Here is a 17,550-nt window from a genome sequence, read left to right as displayed (position 1 = left end):
ATATGTACATATTTATATGGATGTAAATATTGCAATGAGCTATTTTATAAAGATCCAATAAGTGTTATGGGTGGCATGTCATTATGATTTTATGTTTGTTATATTTTCATGTTGTTATCTTCTCAACAGGTTAATCATTGTAAATATTGCAATGAGCTATGTTATAAAGATCCATCAGCAGTGTGTTTTTCTTCCAGCATTTTTGTGGTTATAGGTGTTGTTGAACACCGAGGACAGTTTCCCCCCAGGGGGGGGTTCTGTAATAGCCCTGGTGAAAATTCCATGTAATAAAGGTAATAAAGGAAAAATAATAACCACGTTGATGGGATACTTATTCCAATCTAAATGTTGGGCAAGACATCCTAGTGTGGGTGTTCATTTGGTTATTAATGGCTAAGGAAATTGGCAAAGGCAATGGTTGAGGGTTTGGAAAGGAAAAATGGAATTTTGGCACATTTATTTATGAAAATAATGGAAATTAAAAGAAAATGAAGGTGAAATGTCACAGATTGCATGTGAGGAGGAAATTGAAGGAAAATAATGGAAAATGAACAAAATAGAGGCCTCATTCATAAAAAGGCTTCTGAGGGTCAATACACAGACTTTTTCAGTTCAATTTTGGAGCTCTCCCTCTATTCTCTCTCTCTCTCTCTCTCTCATACTCTTGGATACTTAGAGTTTTCTTGGAGCACTCTTGGAGAGTGTGGCATAATTGAGTTTTGGAGAAAGAAGGAAAAGGAGGAGAATGGAAGTGCAAGAGGACATCAGGACCAACAGCTACAACAAATTTGGCTTGCAGGTACCGAGTTGCATGTATGTTTTCCTCACTATTTTTGAAATCTATGGCATATGCATGTGGATTTTTGGTTATGATCGTTCACTGCCATGGAGGATTGCCTAGATTGACAGTGGATTTCCTAACCTTGCCATTTCTGGATAGCCATGGAGATTGTGGGTTTCTTTCCTTGTTTTATTTCGATTCGTATTCATCTTTCCTTTAGCTTGGGTTGAATTATTAGTTCCTGGAAGCCCTGGTTGGACAAATACTCTGGAATCCCTATAACAACTTAGGTTGAGTTACTAGTCCTGGAAGCCTTGGTTGGAGAAATCCTCTAGAAGCCCTTGGTGGGTTGAGTTAATATTCCTGGAAGCCCTAGTTGGACAAATGCTTTGGAATCCCAACGATAGTTGTGGGTTGAGTAACTAGCCCTGGATGCCTTGGTTGGAACAAACACTCTATACCCTTTGAAGGCTTGGGTAGAGACCAATCTGATGATGGATTTGTGATGTCCGACCGTGAGGTGGAATCACTCTTTAATGGGTCGAGGTGGTTGGCCTCTGAAAGTCCTTCATGATTTTGGATTGATATGTTCTATGAGATCCCACATTCATGCTTGGAATATGGCACGGGGGTGAATGGCTTAAGAGAGATTTGGTTCAACCATTCCATGGTCGGGTGGAACATGGAAGTCCCATCTCGGGTTTGGATTTTGCATTATCAATAATATGAGGTTATTTATCCTTGTATTCCTATGAGTATTATACTGATTTATATGGTTGTGATTTCCTTGGTATTTTTGTTGTTGTTATGTTGGTTGTGTATATGTTTTATGACAATAGCTATGTAAGGCTCTCATCATGTTTTTACTTGTAAATGGATGAACACTGTATCTATGACCTAATGGATGAAACAGAAGCTAATGTGTTGAGGCATCAATGCTTCTTAGAGATTACCAACTAAATATGAAACCAATATGCTTAGATATTTTATTTACACCTATAGATTACATATTCATGATATGTTTTACGAAACGCCTGTCATGGGTAGTAGGGATCCAGTCAAGGGCTTGTTAAAGTATTTGATTTTTCCTTATTGTCTTCTTGTTATCTTTCTGTTCTAAAGGTGACATTCAGTTCTAGGAAGTGAACTGGGATGTAGGCCTGAAACAATGGCTCAAATGCCGAGGATTTTGGCACAACATTGCAAAAAATAGTTTATAGTCACTAGCATGCCTTATCACAACAACTTCTAGAGCCTCTTGGATTTTGACAGGCTTATAGAATGGGAGCATCTGTGGGTCAAGTGGTCTAAAATATTAGTGGGACCTAAGGGCTGATTGGCAGAAAGGTTGGGATGGTTCTTGAGGGTCCTAGTGCTAATGTTGAAGGTTTGTATGATGTGTTTCTATCAATTACGCTTCCTTAACATGACTTAGGAGGTCGAATCATATCATAATGGCCTCATGTCACATGTTTACCCCAGTTGACCGATTACTTGGGTAGATGTAGGAGGATGGTGTTACAGAAGCATGGGATTGAACCCCGATGTGATGTTCACATGGCGCTTGACATGTTGGATAGAAATCATTAGACACACAGCCCCTCAGGCATACGACCTCCCATCACGATTAGGACTTCATGCACTAGTGCCTAACATTTTCATGCGTTGGCAATAAAACTATAAGGATGAGACATAATGGAACATTAAATTTTACCACTCCCCAATCTCATGTATTAAACCCAAGAAAAACCTTTTCAATGCAAGGAGTGCTAATACCTTTAATATTTAAGGTAAACCTTGTATCACCTTGTGCCCCTACATATTATTATGGTCCAATAAAGTTTATAGTAAGTATGTAGGCCAAGCGAATAAATTCATGAATTAAGGTAATGATATTTGTACGAAGGAGTATTTAGAGCTCAAAGATTTAAAATACCGCACCTTAATACTTTGTATATCTAACATGATATATGTATACAACGAAGCAATTCATGGAGTAAATTATTCTTGCCATTATAGTTAGATATTCATGCTAGTGGTAATACCATAGGTCACATATAAAGTTACTAGGGAAGTATGTAGGTGCACATAATAGGTTTATGCATCGGGTAAAATGAAGAATACCAAGTAAGAAGATCGAGTGTGAAGTGGGTAACATTGAAACAGAGTAAGTAAGAATAAGACAACACCTCTTGTTTTAATAAAGAAAGAAAAAAGTCGTAAAGTGGTTTGTGACAATTTGTGGCTCATTTGGAGAGCCGATATAAAGATATCCACCATCCCCTTTGTGTATTTCCTATCAATTACCTTCTTTAATATCCATAATCTCAATTTCAAGATAGTTTTATGTTCCTTCATGAAATTTCAATTAGGATTTGACATAATTCCTTGGTTGTAAGAAACTACATTTTTCTACATGTGTAGGCCTTCAAACCCTATTTATCATGTCTACCTTTTGGTAGAACATGGGTATGATCTTCCTATATAGCTAAAGGAAAATGAGTTTTGAATCTTAGAATTTTCTTCTAGGTTTTATTATTTTGTATCAAAACATTAATGACCAATATCTTAAGCAACACATGGTGGGTGAGGTAACATTACTCATTTCTACTCTTTTTAACTCTTGTTCCACTAATTAGCAAAGAATGATGTAAAGATGGAATATATATGTGCTTTTGCAGGTAAAGATGATTTAGTAGTTTGATATGGTAGCCAAATAATAAAAAAATGTGCATTCACATGTTAGAAATCTTGAAACCACAAAGCCACATTGTTCAATGTTAAAGGAATATAATTTCACTCAACCCTATCTTCTGTGGCCTTAAAAGTCACATTTACTACTAAATATAAGTTATAGTTCTATGTTCAATCTAGTACTCCCATGTTGAAGGAAGTATAGTCACATTTGCAATGATTTCCATGATTACTATAATTAACAACCCCTAGATCTATACAATTTTTCAATGAAGAGTGTAACCAAATCCACTACAATATCCTTTTCAAACGCCTACAACATGTCAAAACAAACCATCCATCATGCTCCGATAACAAAATTTAATACATCAACCTCATTTCTTACTAAATATGTAGTTTGAGGCTCACTCTGAGCAAACTTATAGTGAATTTTGATAGCACGTGGAAAAAATTTGGAGGTGAATATTAGTAGTGTTCAAAGCACTGACCAGCCCGTTGATCTTACATAGAGACTGACATACACTTTCTATAATTATTCCATTTTCTTCTATCGATCCATTGGTAATGGTCACCACACTGCCCAGTGCCTATTACGAAATCTTGAGACCGAAACCCTCATGGGACTTGTTTAGCTTCATGACTTGGGATTCCACTTGAATTCATGAATTCATTGGATTTTTCACCATATTGATTGATCTATGCAGGCGAAAGGCTATGAACTCGACTACGACGATTACCACAGGTCCTTTAAAAATCTTATGTTTGGTTTGTCGTACAAAAACATGAAAGAAAAAAATAGAAATCTTGTATTTTGTTTGTCCTTTCATTTTCACTTTTATAGGAATACGATTGATTGCGTTTGGCCAGAAGAGCAATCGTGGTTAACCCAAGTCAAATATTTCATATATAGTTTTGTTCATGGAAGACTGCCATATGAGAATCTTAAACCAGACCCTGTATTGAAGAATTTGTTATTAAGCATGCCTCAGAGGAAAATTGTTAGCGCATATCGTTTTCTTCCAATTTCTTTATATGATTGTAATAAATGATGAAGGCGTTAGGAGGTTTTAGGAAATTTGAAAGCATACTTCTTATCGGTCTGTTATGTGAAACAGATATTTACGAATGGTGACAGAGCTCATGCCACAGAGGTCCTTAACAGGCTGGAGTTGAGAGATTGCTTTGAAAGCATAATCTGCTTTGAGACGCTTAATCCTCCTCCACAAAGTACTGGAAACAACAATATAGCCGCTGCTAACTCTACGATAGCGAAGACTCCCGTTGTTTGCAAGCCCTCAAAAGAGGCCATAATGCAGGTTTTATTATGTTATCATAGTTCTCCCTCACGCATGGGAAACGGATTCAACGTTTAATGAAATCATTAGTAAGAGAAAAATGGATGGGAGGGGAATGGGACACATTATTGCAGTACATTAGTCAAGATGATTGCCATATACTGTGGAGTTCTATCGGGGCTCAGTGTGATTAGAATATATTGCAAAACACTATGGATATTAGTATTTGCCTTCTCGTATTTCGTATCCGTTAGAAACGAAAAACAAGCAATGCTATTTAGGAGTGACGGTGGATCGTAGCAAAACGATAAGATTGAGGAGCAAAAGGAAATCGAGGAAAATGGAAGGAAAGGAAAGGAAGATAATAATCATAACATTAACTAAAATTCTGTTATATACAGGAAGTAATATATTTTATTAAATCTCTATTTTATGCGAGGGAGTTGTGGGGGAGACTCCTCTATTTTATACAAGGGGGAGACTGCCCTGTATCTTAATGGCCACTAGGGGTTTTGGGGGAGCTTGGTCATGCTGAAGCAAATGAGGTGCAGCTATTTGTAGGTTTAATGTGTAATGTTATTTAAAGTTAAGAAAATAAAATGTGCTTTAGTGTTGGATGTTTTTAATTGTAGTTTTAAATTTTAAATTTTATTTTTAAATATTTAATATTTGTAAGCATTTAAGAATGCGGGAATTTAGAATAGAAAATAGTAACTTTACAATGTTACTAAATCTAGGGATGTTATTATTGGGTTAGGAAGTCAACTATCTCACTAAGTTATTAGTTTGATCTTTTTAGCTTTTACAATAGAAGATATTAAAGATAATATGCCTTTGTCATATTTATAATAGGAAATTTCACCCAATCCAATATAGAAAGTAAAAATTGTTGGGTTTAAAGGCTTGCTTACTTTTAAACTCAATGATCATTTTTCTTCGGGGAATCACTAAGTTGATAAGCAAATGAGCCTCTCAAATTAGTGTTTCCATTTATCTTCATTAAATGTTGATAAGCTTCAAGTAAACTATTATTCAAAGAGCAAACATAATTAAATTGGTGATTTAAATGTAAACTAAACCTCTCTCATGTACGTAAAAGTGTTAGATGGTTGTTGTGCTATTGCATATTTCAAATGGTTCATTTGCATTCATATTAGTTATCAAAAGATCTTTAGTTATTTTGTATGTCAAGCAAAACATATTTCTACAATTAACCTCATCCAATCATCACACAACCTCAAAGTTTAATGCAATGTGAGAAACACGCCATGGGATTGCTCAACATTGGATTAAAAACCGATTACTTTAATGCAATGTGAGAAACACACCATGGGATTGCTCAACATTGGATTAAAAACCGATTAAGATCATGTCTTTTTAGATTCCTAAACTTACTCATTGGACCCAAGATTATTAAACCTTCATACGGGATGGTGTAAATGGTAAGCATTCAAACAAATCATTGCACTCCCCAATCCACATTCATCTCATTCATTTTATAAACTAGGAAATCAAAATTTTCTATTTCACAGAAGATTTTTAATTTGTATTTTTGTAGTTGTAATTATCAAAATTGAAATCTATTTGTTGTACTAATGATTTTTAATTCCCCAAAATCCATCTATCATCTTCTTACATTTCCATATTCAAATTAACCTTTTTGGATTTTACTATCATGACTTCATTTTTCTTAGTATTTGATGTCATACCCAACTTGGAGTGGAAATTATTGAGGATTCTTGCTTGTAGGATCATAATGGTTCATTTCGAAAAGGAAAATATCCTCAGCATAAAGAAGAAGAGTTATGACTATACTGGTGAGTGTGGCACCAACACAACCTGAATTTTTTAAACACTCGTCTAGCTTATCAAGGTATATGCCAAAATGGGTATGGGATAAGGGACACCCTTGCTTGACTCTAATATTACATTTAATATCCTCCTTGAAAATCTTAGTGGTCCTAAGCTTCACAATAACATTCTTATATAGCCTTGTCAGAACAACCCTCAACTCAACATGAACCATTTTCTCTTGTAGTCTCTTCCATGACTTTGTGCTAGGAATGGTGTCTAAAGTATTTCTAAAGTTAACAAAACAATAGAAGAGATCATTTTTGTTATTGCAACGCTCCTCTATAATTGTCCTAAGAGTAACAAGATGGTCCACAATTGAATGATATGTCATAAACCTAGCTTGGTTGTGTTCTCTTTTACCATGGATTTCAAGCCAACAGTTAATCTTCTTTAGAAAAATAACTCTCTACAACTTTGTTACAATGTGGCTAATCATAATGTCCATGTAATTAGAAGGAATTCATTTATCCCAACTCTTAATGATAATGCAATAAGGGACTACGTCCAAAGCTTAGTGAATTGAAGAGATTTTGCATCTATTGGATCAGGATAGATTCTACATCTTAAAAATTTAGTTCGGTGGCCTTCAATGTTCTTATCTTTCCCAATAACAAGCTACCTAACCCTAAGCTCAATTTATTCCAAATAAAATATATCACCCTAAGCTCAATTTTTTCCAAATAAAATATATCATTTTATATACGGGTTTTCGAAATGGTGTCCATGTTTCCAAGGGCTTTATAGAGGTCTTTAAGATAAATATTCAAGTTATCCAAGGATCTTGCTTAGCAAGGTGTAGTAATTGTTCTTTGATTCTACTTATATAGTATCTTTTCTTTCTTTTAGTAAGAGTTTTGTACATATTTATCTCATCAATCTTTAAGGTTTTGTTAAGAGCATCCCTATTTTCATTTCTAGCAATTTTGCAATCATTATTATAGCAAGGGTTTGTAATATTATTATTATTTTTATATGATGTTTTGGTAGAGAGCTTGCTAATAGTAGCAAAGAAAGTTATAGTGAAATTACAATATTTTTTTAAAATGTTATTATTACAAATTAAAAGGTGTATATATATGATTTATTAAAGAATTAATTAAATTGGTTTATAATTATATTTCTTTTCTCAAAAAACATTAAAAGAATTGTTCAAAGGTTATCAATGTTTTCATGATATAGGAAGTTAGGAATGTCATTATTATAATCAATTTTTTGCAATTGAGTTCTAATTTGAGTGTATGCAACTAATTTAAAGAAAAAAAAAATATTAAAAATAAAATCATATTCAACCTTATTGGTGTCACAAATATGATAGACTATAACATCCCAAGAAGGTTTCAGAATTGTCCAATGCCTTACTTTCACTATATACCATATAGAAGTTGGCTTCTATTATAGTAGTTTCCTTAAACTAACCATACCTAGAAAAAGCTTTAATTTTTTATAGATTAAGATTAACCATCTCCTTATAATACTTACATTTTTCTATTTTATAACTATTCATTAAATCATAAATTTTTTTTAGATTTTAATACTAAAATATTATTAATGTTATAAAAATCTAATAAAATAACATATTTCTGTATTTTCCAATATATTAACAAAAAATTTGCAACTCCATAATATGTAACCAAACTCAATATATTTATAATATATTACATATATCATTCATTATTTATTTGAAAATTATTGTTTTAGGATAATTATTAAACTATTTTATTATTAAATTGTTATTACATTTATTATCCTAATAATGTTGGATTTTATTATTATTTGAATTATTATATTTTTTTTATATGATGTTTTAGTAGAGAACTGCTAATAGTAACTGAGAAAGTTGTAGTGAAATTATAATAAATATTTTAAATGTTGGATTTAAGACATCTGTGGTTTATATCTTTTTTAGTTTACGGAAAAATGGTTTTTACTGTAAATTCTTTGGTAACTAAAAACAAATTTTAAATGTTATTATTATAAATTAAAGGTGTAAATATATATATATATATATATAAAGAATTAATTAGTTTTGTTTATAATTATATTTTTCTATTCAAGAAATATTAAAATAATTTTTCAAAAGTTATTAATATTTTCATGATATAAGAATTTAAGAATAATATTATTATAATCAATTATATTATATAAGTAATAGTATAATATATTTTAGTTTAGTATATATTCCATATGTACTTAATATTATTAATATATTCAAAGTAAATATATAAAATATATTGAGAATTATATTAATAAATATATAATATTTATTTATGATAAATATATATTATTAATAATAACTAAATGTTATTATGTTATATGTTATTATGTTATATGTGAATTATATTATAGTTTTAAGTATAACTATTAGTATATTAGCAATTTTTTATGTAATAATTAATATTATATTAATGGGCGTATGTAATAATTAATATTATATTAATGGGCGGTGGATATATGCTTATTTGCCTATATAAATCATATTGGTAAATATAATTGAAATGTGTTTCATATAAATTTTCAACCACATTGTAAATATAATTGTGATAGTTATATATTACAAGACAACAACTTGTACTAATTATGTATTACCTCGCCACAACTCAAATGTACTTTTTTTTAGATTCTCCCTTGCTTTCACATGCCTTTCCAGCTTCGAAATCTCTGGCAAAAGTTCAAATCTCTGGCAAAAGTCCAATTCCCTCCCACCTGTCGAGATGTATTCTCAACTGGACCACCACAGAAAAGTCATCTACATTGCACCCACATTTTGAGGTTTTGTCAAAGGAATCCTGTTCATATAAATAACAAAGTAATGTAGAGTCGCAAAATGTTGAAATCAAATGAATTTGAAGTGATGTGGCCATGCAGCAGGATGCTAAGTAAATACTCAGGTTTATCCGCACAACTTAATCTGAGGCGTTGGAGATCTATTTAAGGCACCCAACTTTCTCCTTCAACACCCGCTCCATTCCATTTAATCTCAATACCTTGCACCTGCTTTCCATTCTCTCTTTTCCATATTATTGGCAGAATACCAATTGCTGTCAACATAGATTGCCTAGTCTCTACCTATTGCATTCTGCTGTGTATCTTCTTCTCTTCCCAAATTCAACGCAATTGATCTTGTTTACAGGTAATGGATTGTTCTTACGTTTGTATTGAGTTTCTTTAAATTCAATCACTATGTAGTACGATATTCTTGTTGCCTTTGTCATGTATATAATTCAATCAAATAGAATGAGAATGGTTGAATGTATATATTGCAGAGTGATCGATAATGGCGCGGGATGAGAATCGACTCGTGAAAGACCAGAGGCCTCGATATGATTGCCTTCTGTTTGGTGAGCATCACACTTTTTTCTTTGTTTTTTTACGTTTCTCCATTTTCGGAAGGTATCAACAACTATTGCATGTATTCGTTTCTGATTTCAGATCTGGATGACACATTATATCCCTTGAGTTCCGGACTTGCTGTAGCATGCACTAAAAACATTGCAGGTAATCTTGTTCGATTCATATATTAGTTTTAGCTATGTCAAGCTTGAGGCTGCATATACCAAGTTCCTATATGGACTATTTTTAATAGCCATCTTCGAGATCTACAACATGAAGGTGATGGGGACTAATATTCATATTCAGAAGACCCAATTAACATGCAATTAATATTTCTGATTTGGCACTGAGAGAACTTCTGTTGTTTGAATTTTGCGACGGCCTGGTTGGTTGTATGACAGATTTTGTGAATCAAAAGCTCGGTATTGAAAAGAACAGAATCCCAGACTTGTGTAGACAGTTGTATACAACTTATGGTACATCCATGGCTGGACTGAGGGTAAGTATTCAATCCTTTTTGTTTGATGGAAATCAGCATTGTGTTTCAACTTTTAAGGTTAAAATGGCAATGTCAACACTAGGGGCCTTCTCTAGTCGACTGCTGAGCTCTTCTGCAATAATGTAGCTGTAATAGGGTTAGCAAATAGCTTAAAAGTGGAACGATGAGCTGCATTAATTCTACTTTCCAGAGAGTCGGACGCACACTTTTCATAATTATTCGCTTCTTTTCCATGATTAGTCCATTGAAATTGATCCACCTGTCACCACACTGGCAAGACTAGACCTATTGTGAAATCTTGAGGCCAAAACTGTGAAATCCTGACTGGGGATTCTTGAATTGGGATCCAATTTTTCAATGTTTTAGCTCATTGCTTTTTTCACCATATTGTTTGATCTATGCAGGCGGTAGGCTATGAACTTGACTACGACGATTACCACAGGTATTTAAGAAATCTCATCTCTTGTTAGTGACTATACAGCTATCAAAAGTTCCTACAAAAATTAAATAAAATCAGAATGATTTTCCTTTCATTCTTTACTTTGATTGGAATGCAACTCATTGCTTCTGGCCAGAAAAAACTGTCGTGCTTAACTCAAAACAAATATTTCGTATACAGTTTTGTTCATGGAAGATTGCCATATGCGAATCTTAAACCAGATCCTGTACTGAAGAATTTGTTATTAAGCATGCCACAGAGGAAAATTGTAAGTAGAAATGGTTCCCTTCAATTTTTCCATATGATTGTAATACATGATGAAGGCGCCCTAAGGGGAAACTTGAAAGGATACTTCAACTTGAAAGGATACTTCTTATCGGTTTATCATGTAAAACAGATATTTACAAACGGTGACAAAGTACATGCCGCAAAGGTCCTTAAGGGGCTGGGGTTGGAAGATTGCTTTGAAGGCATAATATGCTTTGAGACACTTAATCCTCCTTCGCAAACTACTGCAAACAATAATCACTTGGATATACCTGCTGTCAACTCTGTGATTCCGAAGACCCCCGTTGTTTGCAAGCCATCAAAAGAGGCCATCAGGCAGGCTATTCGCCTTGCAAAGGCTGATCCACAAAGAACGGTATGGGATTAATCAACTTTCGTAGCATCTCCCTCCAGTTATATAATTTATTTTTCCTAAATGCAGTGATTTATTCTTTTATTAAACTAATAATAAACATGCATGGCAAGATTGATATATATTGGTGTCAAAACTTACTACTGTCATTGTATTTGAGGGTAAGTTATTGTATTTCAATGTATAATTATGTAATGTAGTAAGCATGGTAAGGATTGTTTGAGGATAAGTTATCGTATTTGAATGTATAATTATGTAATCCTTAACCATGTTAAGGATGGTTGCGATTGAGCTTCATTGTTGTTATCCACCTTGATATGATTTTAATAATTTAGATATATTCAAAAAAATTTAAAGAGTATTAACTTTGTTGGGCCAACTTGACCAGTATTTATGTCTTCCCAAAATAATGGTCATCTAGTCAGAAATCGGATCCAAATCCAGAAACATTTTCCAAAGTAAACATTTCATTGTCTTCTCAAAAGTTATTTATTTTATTTTAGAAATAGGTTGAGATTAGTGGGAATTTCAATGTTTATTTTATTTTAAAAATAGGTTGGGCTCAGTGGGAATAAGTACTTAGTAGATGGGGAATTTCAATGTTGTGGGATGGAAGAATAATTTACTTACCAAGGGTGTAATGTTGTGGGATGGAAGAATAATTTACTTACGAAGGGTGTTTTTGGAATAATTTAATTTTTTGAAAGGTAGTTTTTAATCTCATGAATTTATGATATGATGTCACTGAATCCCACACAAATCAATTAAGTTATATTTTATAAATATTTTGAAAAATTATACTATTTAAATTTTAAGAAATTAGAGAAAAATTAAAAATATATATGAATCTTATAAATCATTCACTTATCTCTTTTTCTACATTAATACAAAACATTCTCGCCACTAAACACCACACAAACCAATTATACTACATTGATATTTTAAAAATTTATACTGCCCTAGATTTCAAGAGGTCAGAAATGTAGTCTTATAAATCATCCACTTATCTCCTTTTCTACATTGATGCAAGGCAACCACGAAGAGAATATTATACTCAGCGCTAATTAGTCGTTAAGCATAAAATTAAAGTTTTGTGACAGCATTTGAACGCGAAAGAGATTCCTGATAGGGCAACCATATCTTAAATACTACCAATCAACCACTTATAATTGCTGACTCCTAAATGTTCAGTAAGAACATTGCTCAGATAAAAATGGATGGGAGAGCCATTGGATATAAAATTTCAATACGTTCGTTAATATGATTGACATATTAGCTGGATTTCTAATGGGACTGAGTGTTTTGTAATGCGAGAGGAAAATTATCCTCTCTCATTATCCTCCAGACACTCCTCCACCGCGCCTCAGCACTGCTGTAGCTATTGTAGCTATTGTTGTGTAAAAGGACACGATATAATAGATACACAAAAGAAACAAAATCTACGTGGTTCCTTTGATATGTCATCCATTAAGAATGGCTATACTTTTTATTATCAGCAGTAAGTAAAATTTTCTGTATGTATTTTTATTATGTTAGTCTATGGGGCATTCTCATAATTTTCATAATTATAATGAAGTCATAGAACATTTTATTCTCATAATTTTCATAATTATAATGAAGTCATAGAACATTTTAATATGTTATATTGGTTTAAAATATTAGAGGTATAACCGAGGGTTTTGGAACTTAGATTTCATAAATAGCTAATATTAAACCGTGAATCACTATTTAGCCTAACGAACTTAACACCTTCTCATTTAAGTTTTATTTAGGGAGGTTAAAATGGTATCAATATTTTTGTTGATATTCATATTAAAAGTTACTATCCATTTGAACACATGGATAACAAGTTGCTATATGCTCCAATTACAAGTTGTTATATCCTCCAATTATCCATAGATTGCACATTCCCTCCTCAAGTTGGCATACTAGTACTCTTGCCAGCCTCGTACTTATTCATGTGGACCATTCCACAACTTGACTATACATAACTCATTCATGTGGACCATTCTACAACTTGACCATACATAACTCCATGAGCCACAACACTCCAACATGTATGCCTGAATAATAGATCTTACAACAAATTAAGCTTAATTTAGCATACAAATACAACTTCCGCTATCGTACCAATTCAAGTGGTTCATTCCACAACTTGACACTCCATCCGCTCTATGCATGAGATGGATGATATCATGTGCTAGCACACTTAAACATGCATGCCTCAATAATAAGTCTTACAAAAACCTTGAGGAATATGTCCTACTTGTGTCTAGGCTTTACAACTTGGACTAAACACTCTAGTGTGTTAATCATTGCAACTCTCCATGTTAACTTCTTCGCTAGGCATCACCACCATCAACTCCATCTATTTTCTTTTACCCGTGTAGCTATGAGACCTTTCTCACTATATATCTTGACCCTATGTCAATCCATAATTTGCATGTACTCCTTAACATCCACCCAATAATGAATTGTGCTCAGCTCACCTTGACTCGTCATTCCAACCTCATTTGCACTTTCCATATCCATGTGAATTTTCATCCACCCAACTCTTAAAACTAACCTTGCACAATTCCATCCCAATAACCATTAAATTATTTTTGTGAAATCTTAGTTTCTTAGTAGCAACATTTCATTAAGCTCTAAATCTTAGGATTCAAGGTTCATTTTCACACCACTCCTCACTACTCCCCAACTTATTTTTTTAGTCTCCATACTTTATCCTTGGTCACCACCTTTGGTTTAGCCATATTTTCCCTTGCTTTATTATTTCACAAGTAGCTTACGTGACCACAACCTACCACTCCTCCTATGTCATTCATTCACCTTGGTTTTCACAAGCCTAAACACCATTGTGACATGCTTTTCTCTATCTACTCCGGTGGCACCAATCACTATTTCCTTCTCATATCAAAACCTGACACCATTGGCTTTGTCTCAGTTTCGCATGCACTGTCCATGAGGAACCACATAGTGCATCAATTGTCCCTCAGCATAGATAAGTAATATAAGATTCAAACCTTACTAGCTCACAACCAAAGCTCTAATGCAACTATCATGGCTTTTGTGGCTTAATTGGTGTCTTTTATGGCTTAGGTTGAAAAACAAAATTGGGGTTTATGCACTTGTTTGGTTTTTTGGTGGCTTGTTTGCCTTTTGTGAATGTATGGAGTATCTATGGCTTCAATTCGTGGCTTCTAGTGGCTTCTGTGGCTTAGGTTGAAAAAAAAATGGGGTTTTAGTACCATAATAATTAGTTTGTATAACAGTCTTTGCATATTCCACTGAGTTGCTCGAGCGAGTCTCTGCATAATAATTTGTTTGTATAACAATCTATGTTTGTATAATAATTTGTTTGTATAACTGTGGCTTCTCCAGATTGAGTTGCTCAAGCCAGTCTCTGCATAATAATTTGTTTGTATAACAATGTTTGTTTGTATAATAATTTGTTTGTATAGCTATGGCTTCTCCATATTAAGTTGATCGAGCCAGTCTCTACATAATAACTTGTTTGTAGAACAATTTTTGTATGTATGATAATTTGTTTGTATAATTGTGGCTTCTCCAGATGGGGTTGTAACACATTCTAGTTTATTTGTGTTCTTACCACTTTTCTCCAAACCCTGCCTTATATGTGTCACACATGCTTAACTAGGAGACATACAAGATTGTGATGTGAGAGGGTTCCTCATGGTTGGGAAATAATATGCAAAAGTGAGGTCTTGTTCTATGGATTCTACAATGGAAAAATAGTCAATTAATTGGACTTTCGTGTTATATGTGGTTAAATAATTGAAGTCATAATATTTTTTTTGTATCAACATCTCTGTATATTCCACTGGGTTGGAGGCAGTTTCTTTCTGATTACTATTGTTGTGTATAGAATCCTAAGTCTTAGCACCCTCAGCATGATTTTTTTGTATGCATCATATGGATTGTCTCTTTCTTATGGGTTTATTTTCTTTGAATTAACATTACTATCATGGTTGCCTTCATCTCTCTTTAGAGTTGCAATGAAAACCTGACTATTTCTTATTAGAGACAGTTTAATTATGATCTCTGTTGTTGTCTACAAAATCTTGAGCCTTGGCACTCTCAGAATGTATTTTTTGTATGCATCATATGGATTGTCATTTTCTTAGGGGTTTAATTGCTATGAATTCACATTGCTATCATGGCTACCTTCATCTCTCTTTAGAGTTGCAAAAAAAACCTTGAGTATTTCTTATTGGAGACAATTTCTTTCTGATTATTGTTGTTGTATAAAGAATCCTAAGCCTTGGCACTCTCAGCATGGATTTTTTTTTTTTATATGTATCATATGGACTGTCTCTTTCTTAGGGGTTTAATTGCTATGAATTCACATTGCTATCATGGCTACCTTCATCTCTCTTTAGATTCCCAATGAAGACCTTGAATATTTCTTATTTAGTCGAAACATTGAGGTATTATGTGGATACTTGAGTTGCAACATTGTATTCTACAACTACAACTCTCATAATTGTAGTTTCTTTTGGGGTTATTATAGCTTCTAGAGTTGTAATGTCATTGTCTCATGGTGGAGTTGTAGCAACTGTGGCTTCTCTAGATGGGTTGTAACACATTCTAGTTTATTTGTGGTCTTACCACTTTGCTGCAAACCCTACATTCTATGTGTCACACATGCTTAACTAGGAGACATACAATATTGTGATGTGAGAGGATTCCTCATGGTTGGGAAATAATCTACAAAACTGAGGTCTTGTTCTATAGCTTTCTGCAGGGGAAAAATAGTCAATTAATTGGACTTTCATGTTGTAGGTGGTTAAATAACTGAGGATTATATAACTATGCAACCTTGTGGTGGCCTTCACAAGTAATGTATCTGTGGGAAGTGGTGGCCTTATTGAGGAAGGTTTCATAAGAGGAAGCATAGACTATGTCATTATTTTAGTACCATAATAATTTGTTTGTCATCACAGTCTATGCATATTCCACTAAGTTGCTCGAGCCAATATTAAAATTGACACCTGTAGTATTTACTTGCATCTGAGTGTCATTCATTTGCTGAACAGGATGATAACAAAAGGAACATTATATTTTTGTTGTAGTTAAATTTTATTGAATTCTCAAGTGGATTAACTTGCAGCGATGAAATTCTTGAAGAATTTTTCGAGGCATTGCTAAATGAAATCTAGTTGGAGTGCTTATGTTTTGTAACAACTAATTTATGGGTGAACTTAATAATTATGTTTTGTAACAGTTGGAGTGCTTATGTAATAGTGTGAGTAATTATGTTGTGTAACATTTGGAGTGCTTATGTTATGTAATAGTTAGGCAGTTAGTTAGTTAATGTTACATGTCAGTGCTGAGTCAAATTATAGCCTTATAATTTGATTAACATAAATCATCAACCCAGGGAAGGTAAAATTGTGAGATGCTACACAAAATATATGCAGTCTTAACATTGTGAGTGTTGATTAATCTAACTAGTCAATCATACAAAACCAATGACTCTTTCCTGCATCAATCACTTAGTAGCAAAGGCTATAGAGTGGATCAAACATCCCTCTATAGCTCTTAAGATTGTTGATGATGATTAGGAAAAGATACAAAAATCAACTTTCAGCAAACTCATAAATTCACTCAACATTAGAAATCAAATCTTCATTAAACGAATTCCACACATTAATAGGAAACCAATTCATTTAATCAATTGTTGCTGATATATCAAAAAGAGTGGATTAGTTGTAGGAACAAATTATTATTGCATAATAGAAATAAAATACATAAACACTAAAATACTGGATTTGTGAGCAAAGGGGGGCCTCCCTTACTCACAACCCCTTCAAATTAGAAGAGCTTGTTCACTGAAATAGATAAAAGATATAATATTGTATTAATCTGAAAAAAGATACAGTCGAGTACACTCTGATATACAATCTTAGCTAAAACCAACCCAGCAACCCCCTATCATATAAACTAGAACGGAATTTATACAATTACAAAAGCCCATATATGGCTCAAAGTAAGGAA

General features: G+C 33.2%; 2 protein-coding genes across 2 annotated transcripts; both read left to right on the top strand.

Moving 5' to 3' along the window:
• The first annotated feature begins 4,173 nt into the window (after positions 1–4,173).
• LOC149150903 (uncharacterized) lies at positions 4,174–4,848 on the top strand. Its single transcript, XM_089442981.1, has 3 exons — positions 4,174–4,217; positions 4,317–4,473; positions 4,591–4,848. Exons 1-3 carry the CDS (start codon positions 4,174–4,176, stop codon positions 4,846–4,848), a joined length of 459 nt encoding a protein of 152 aa, XP_089299107.1.
• Positions 4,849–9,601: 4,753 nt separating this feature from the next.
• On the top strand, positions 9,602–11,547 carry LOC149150902 (uncharacterized protein C24B11.05-like). The gene is made up of 7 exons (XM_089442980.1): positions 9,602–9,754; positions 9,888–9,962; positions 10,054–10,119; positions 10,356–10,453; positions 10,858–10,895; positions 11,073–11,160; positions 11,290–11,547. Exons 2-7 carry the CDS (start codon positions 9,899–9,901, stop codon positions 11,545–11,547), a joined length of 612 nt encoding a protein of 203 aa, XP_089299106.1. The 5' UTR covers positions 9,602–9,754; positions 9,888–9,898.
• The last annotated feature ends 6,003 nt before the right edge of the window (positions 11,548–17,550 follow it).

Source organism: Pinus tabuliformis, chromosome 9, assembly GCF_031772625.1.
Source record: "Pinus tabuliformis cultivar Carrire ecotype Pingquan chromosome 9, CPIR1, whole genome shotgun sequence".
Classification (NCBI taxonomy): Eukaryota; Viridiplantae; Streptophyta; class Pinopsida; order Pinales; family Pinaceae; genus Pinus; species Pinus tabuliformis.
Note: the sequence above shows the minus strand (reverse complement) of the source record. Positions and strands in the feature narration are given on the sequence as shown.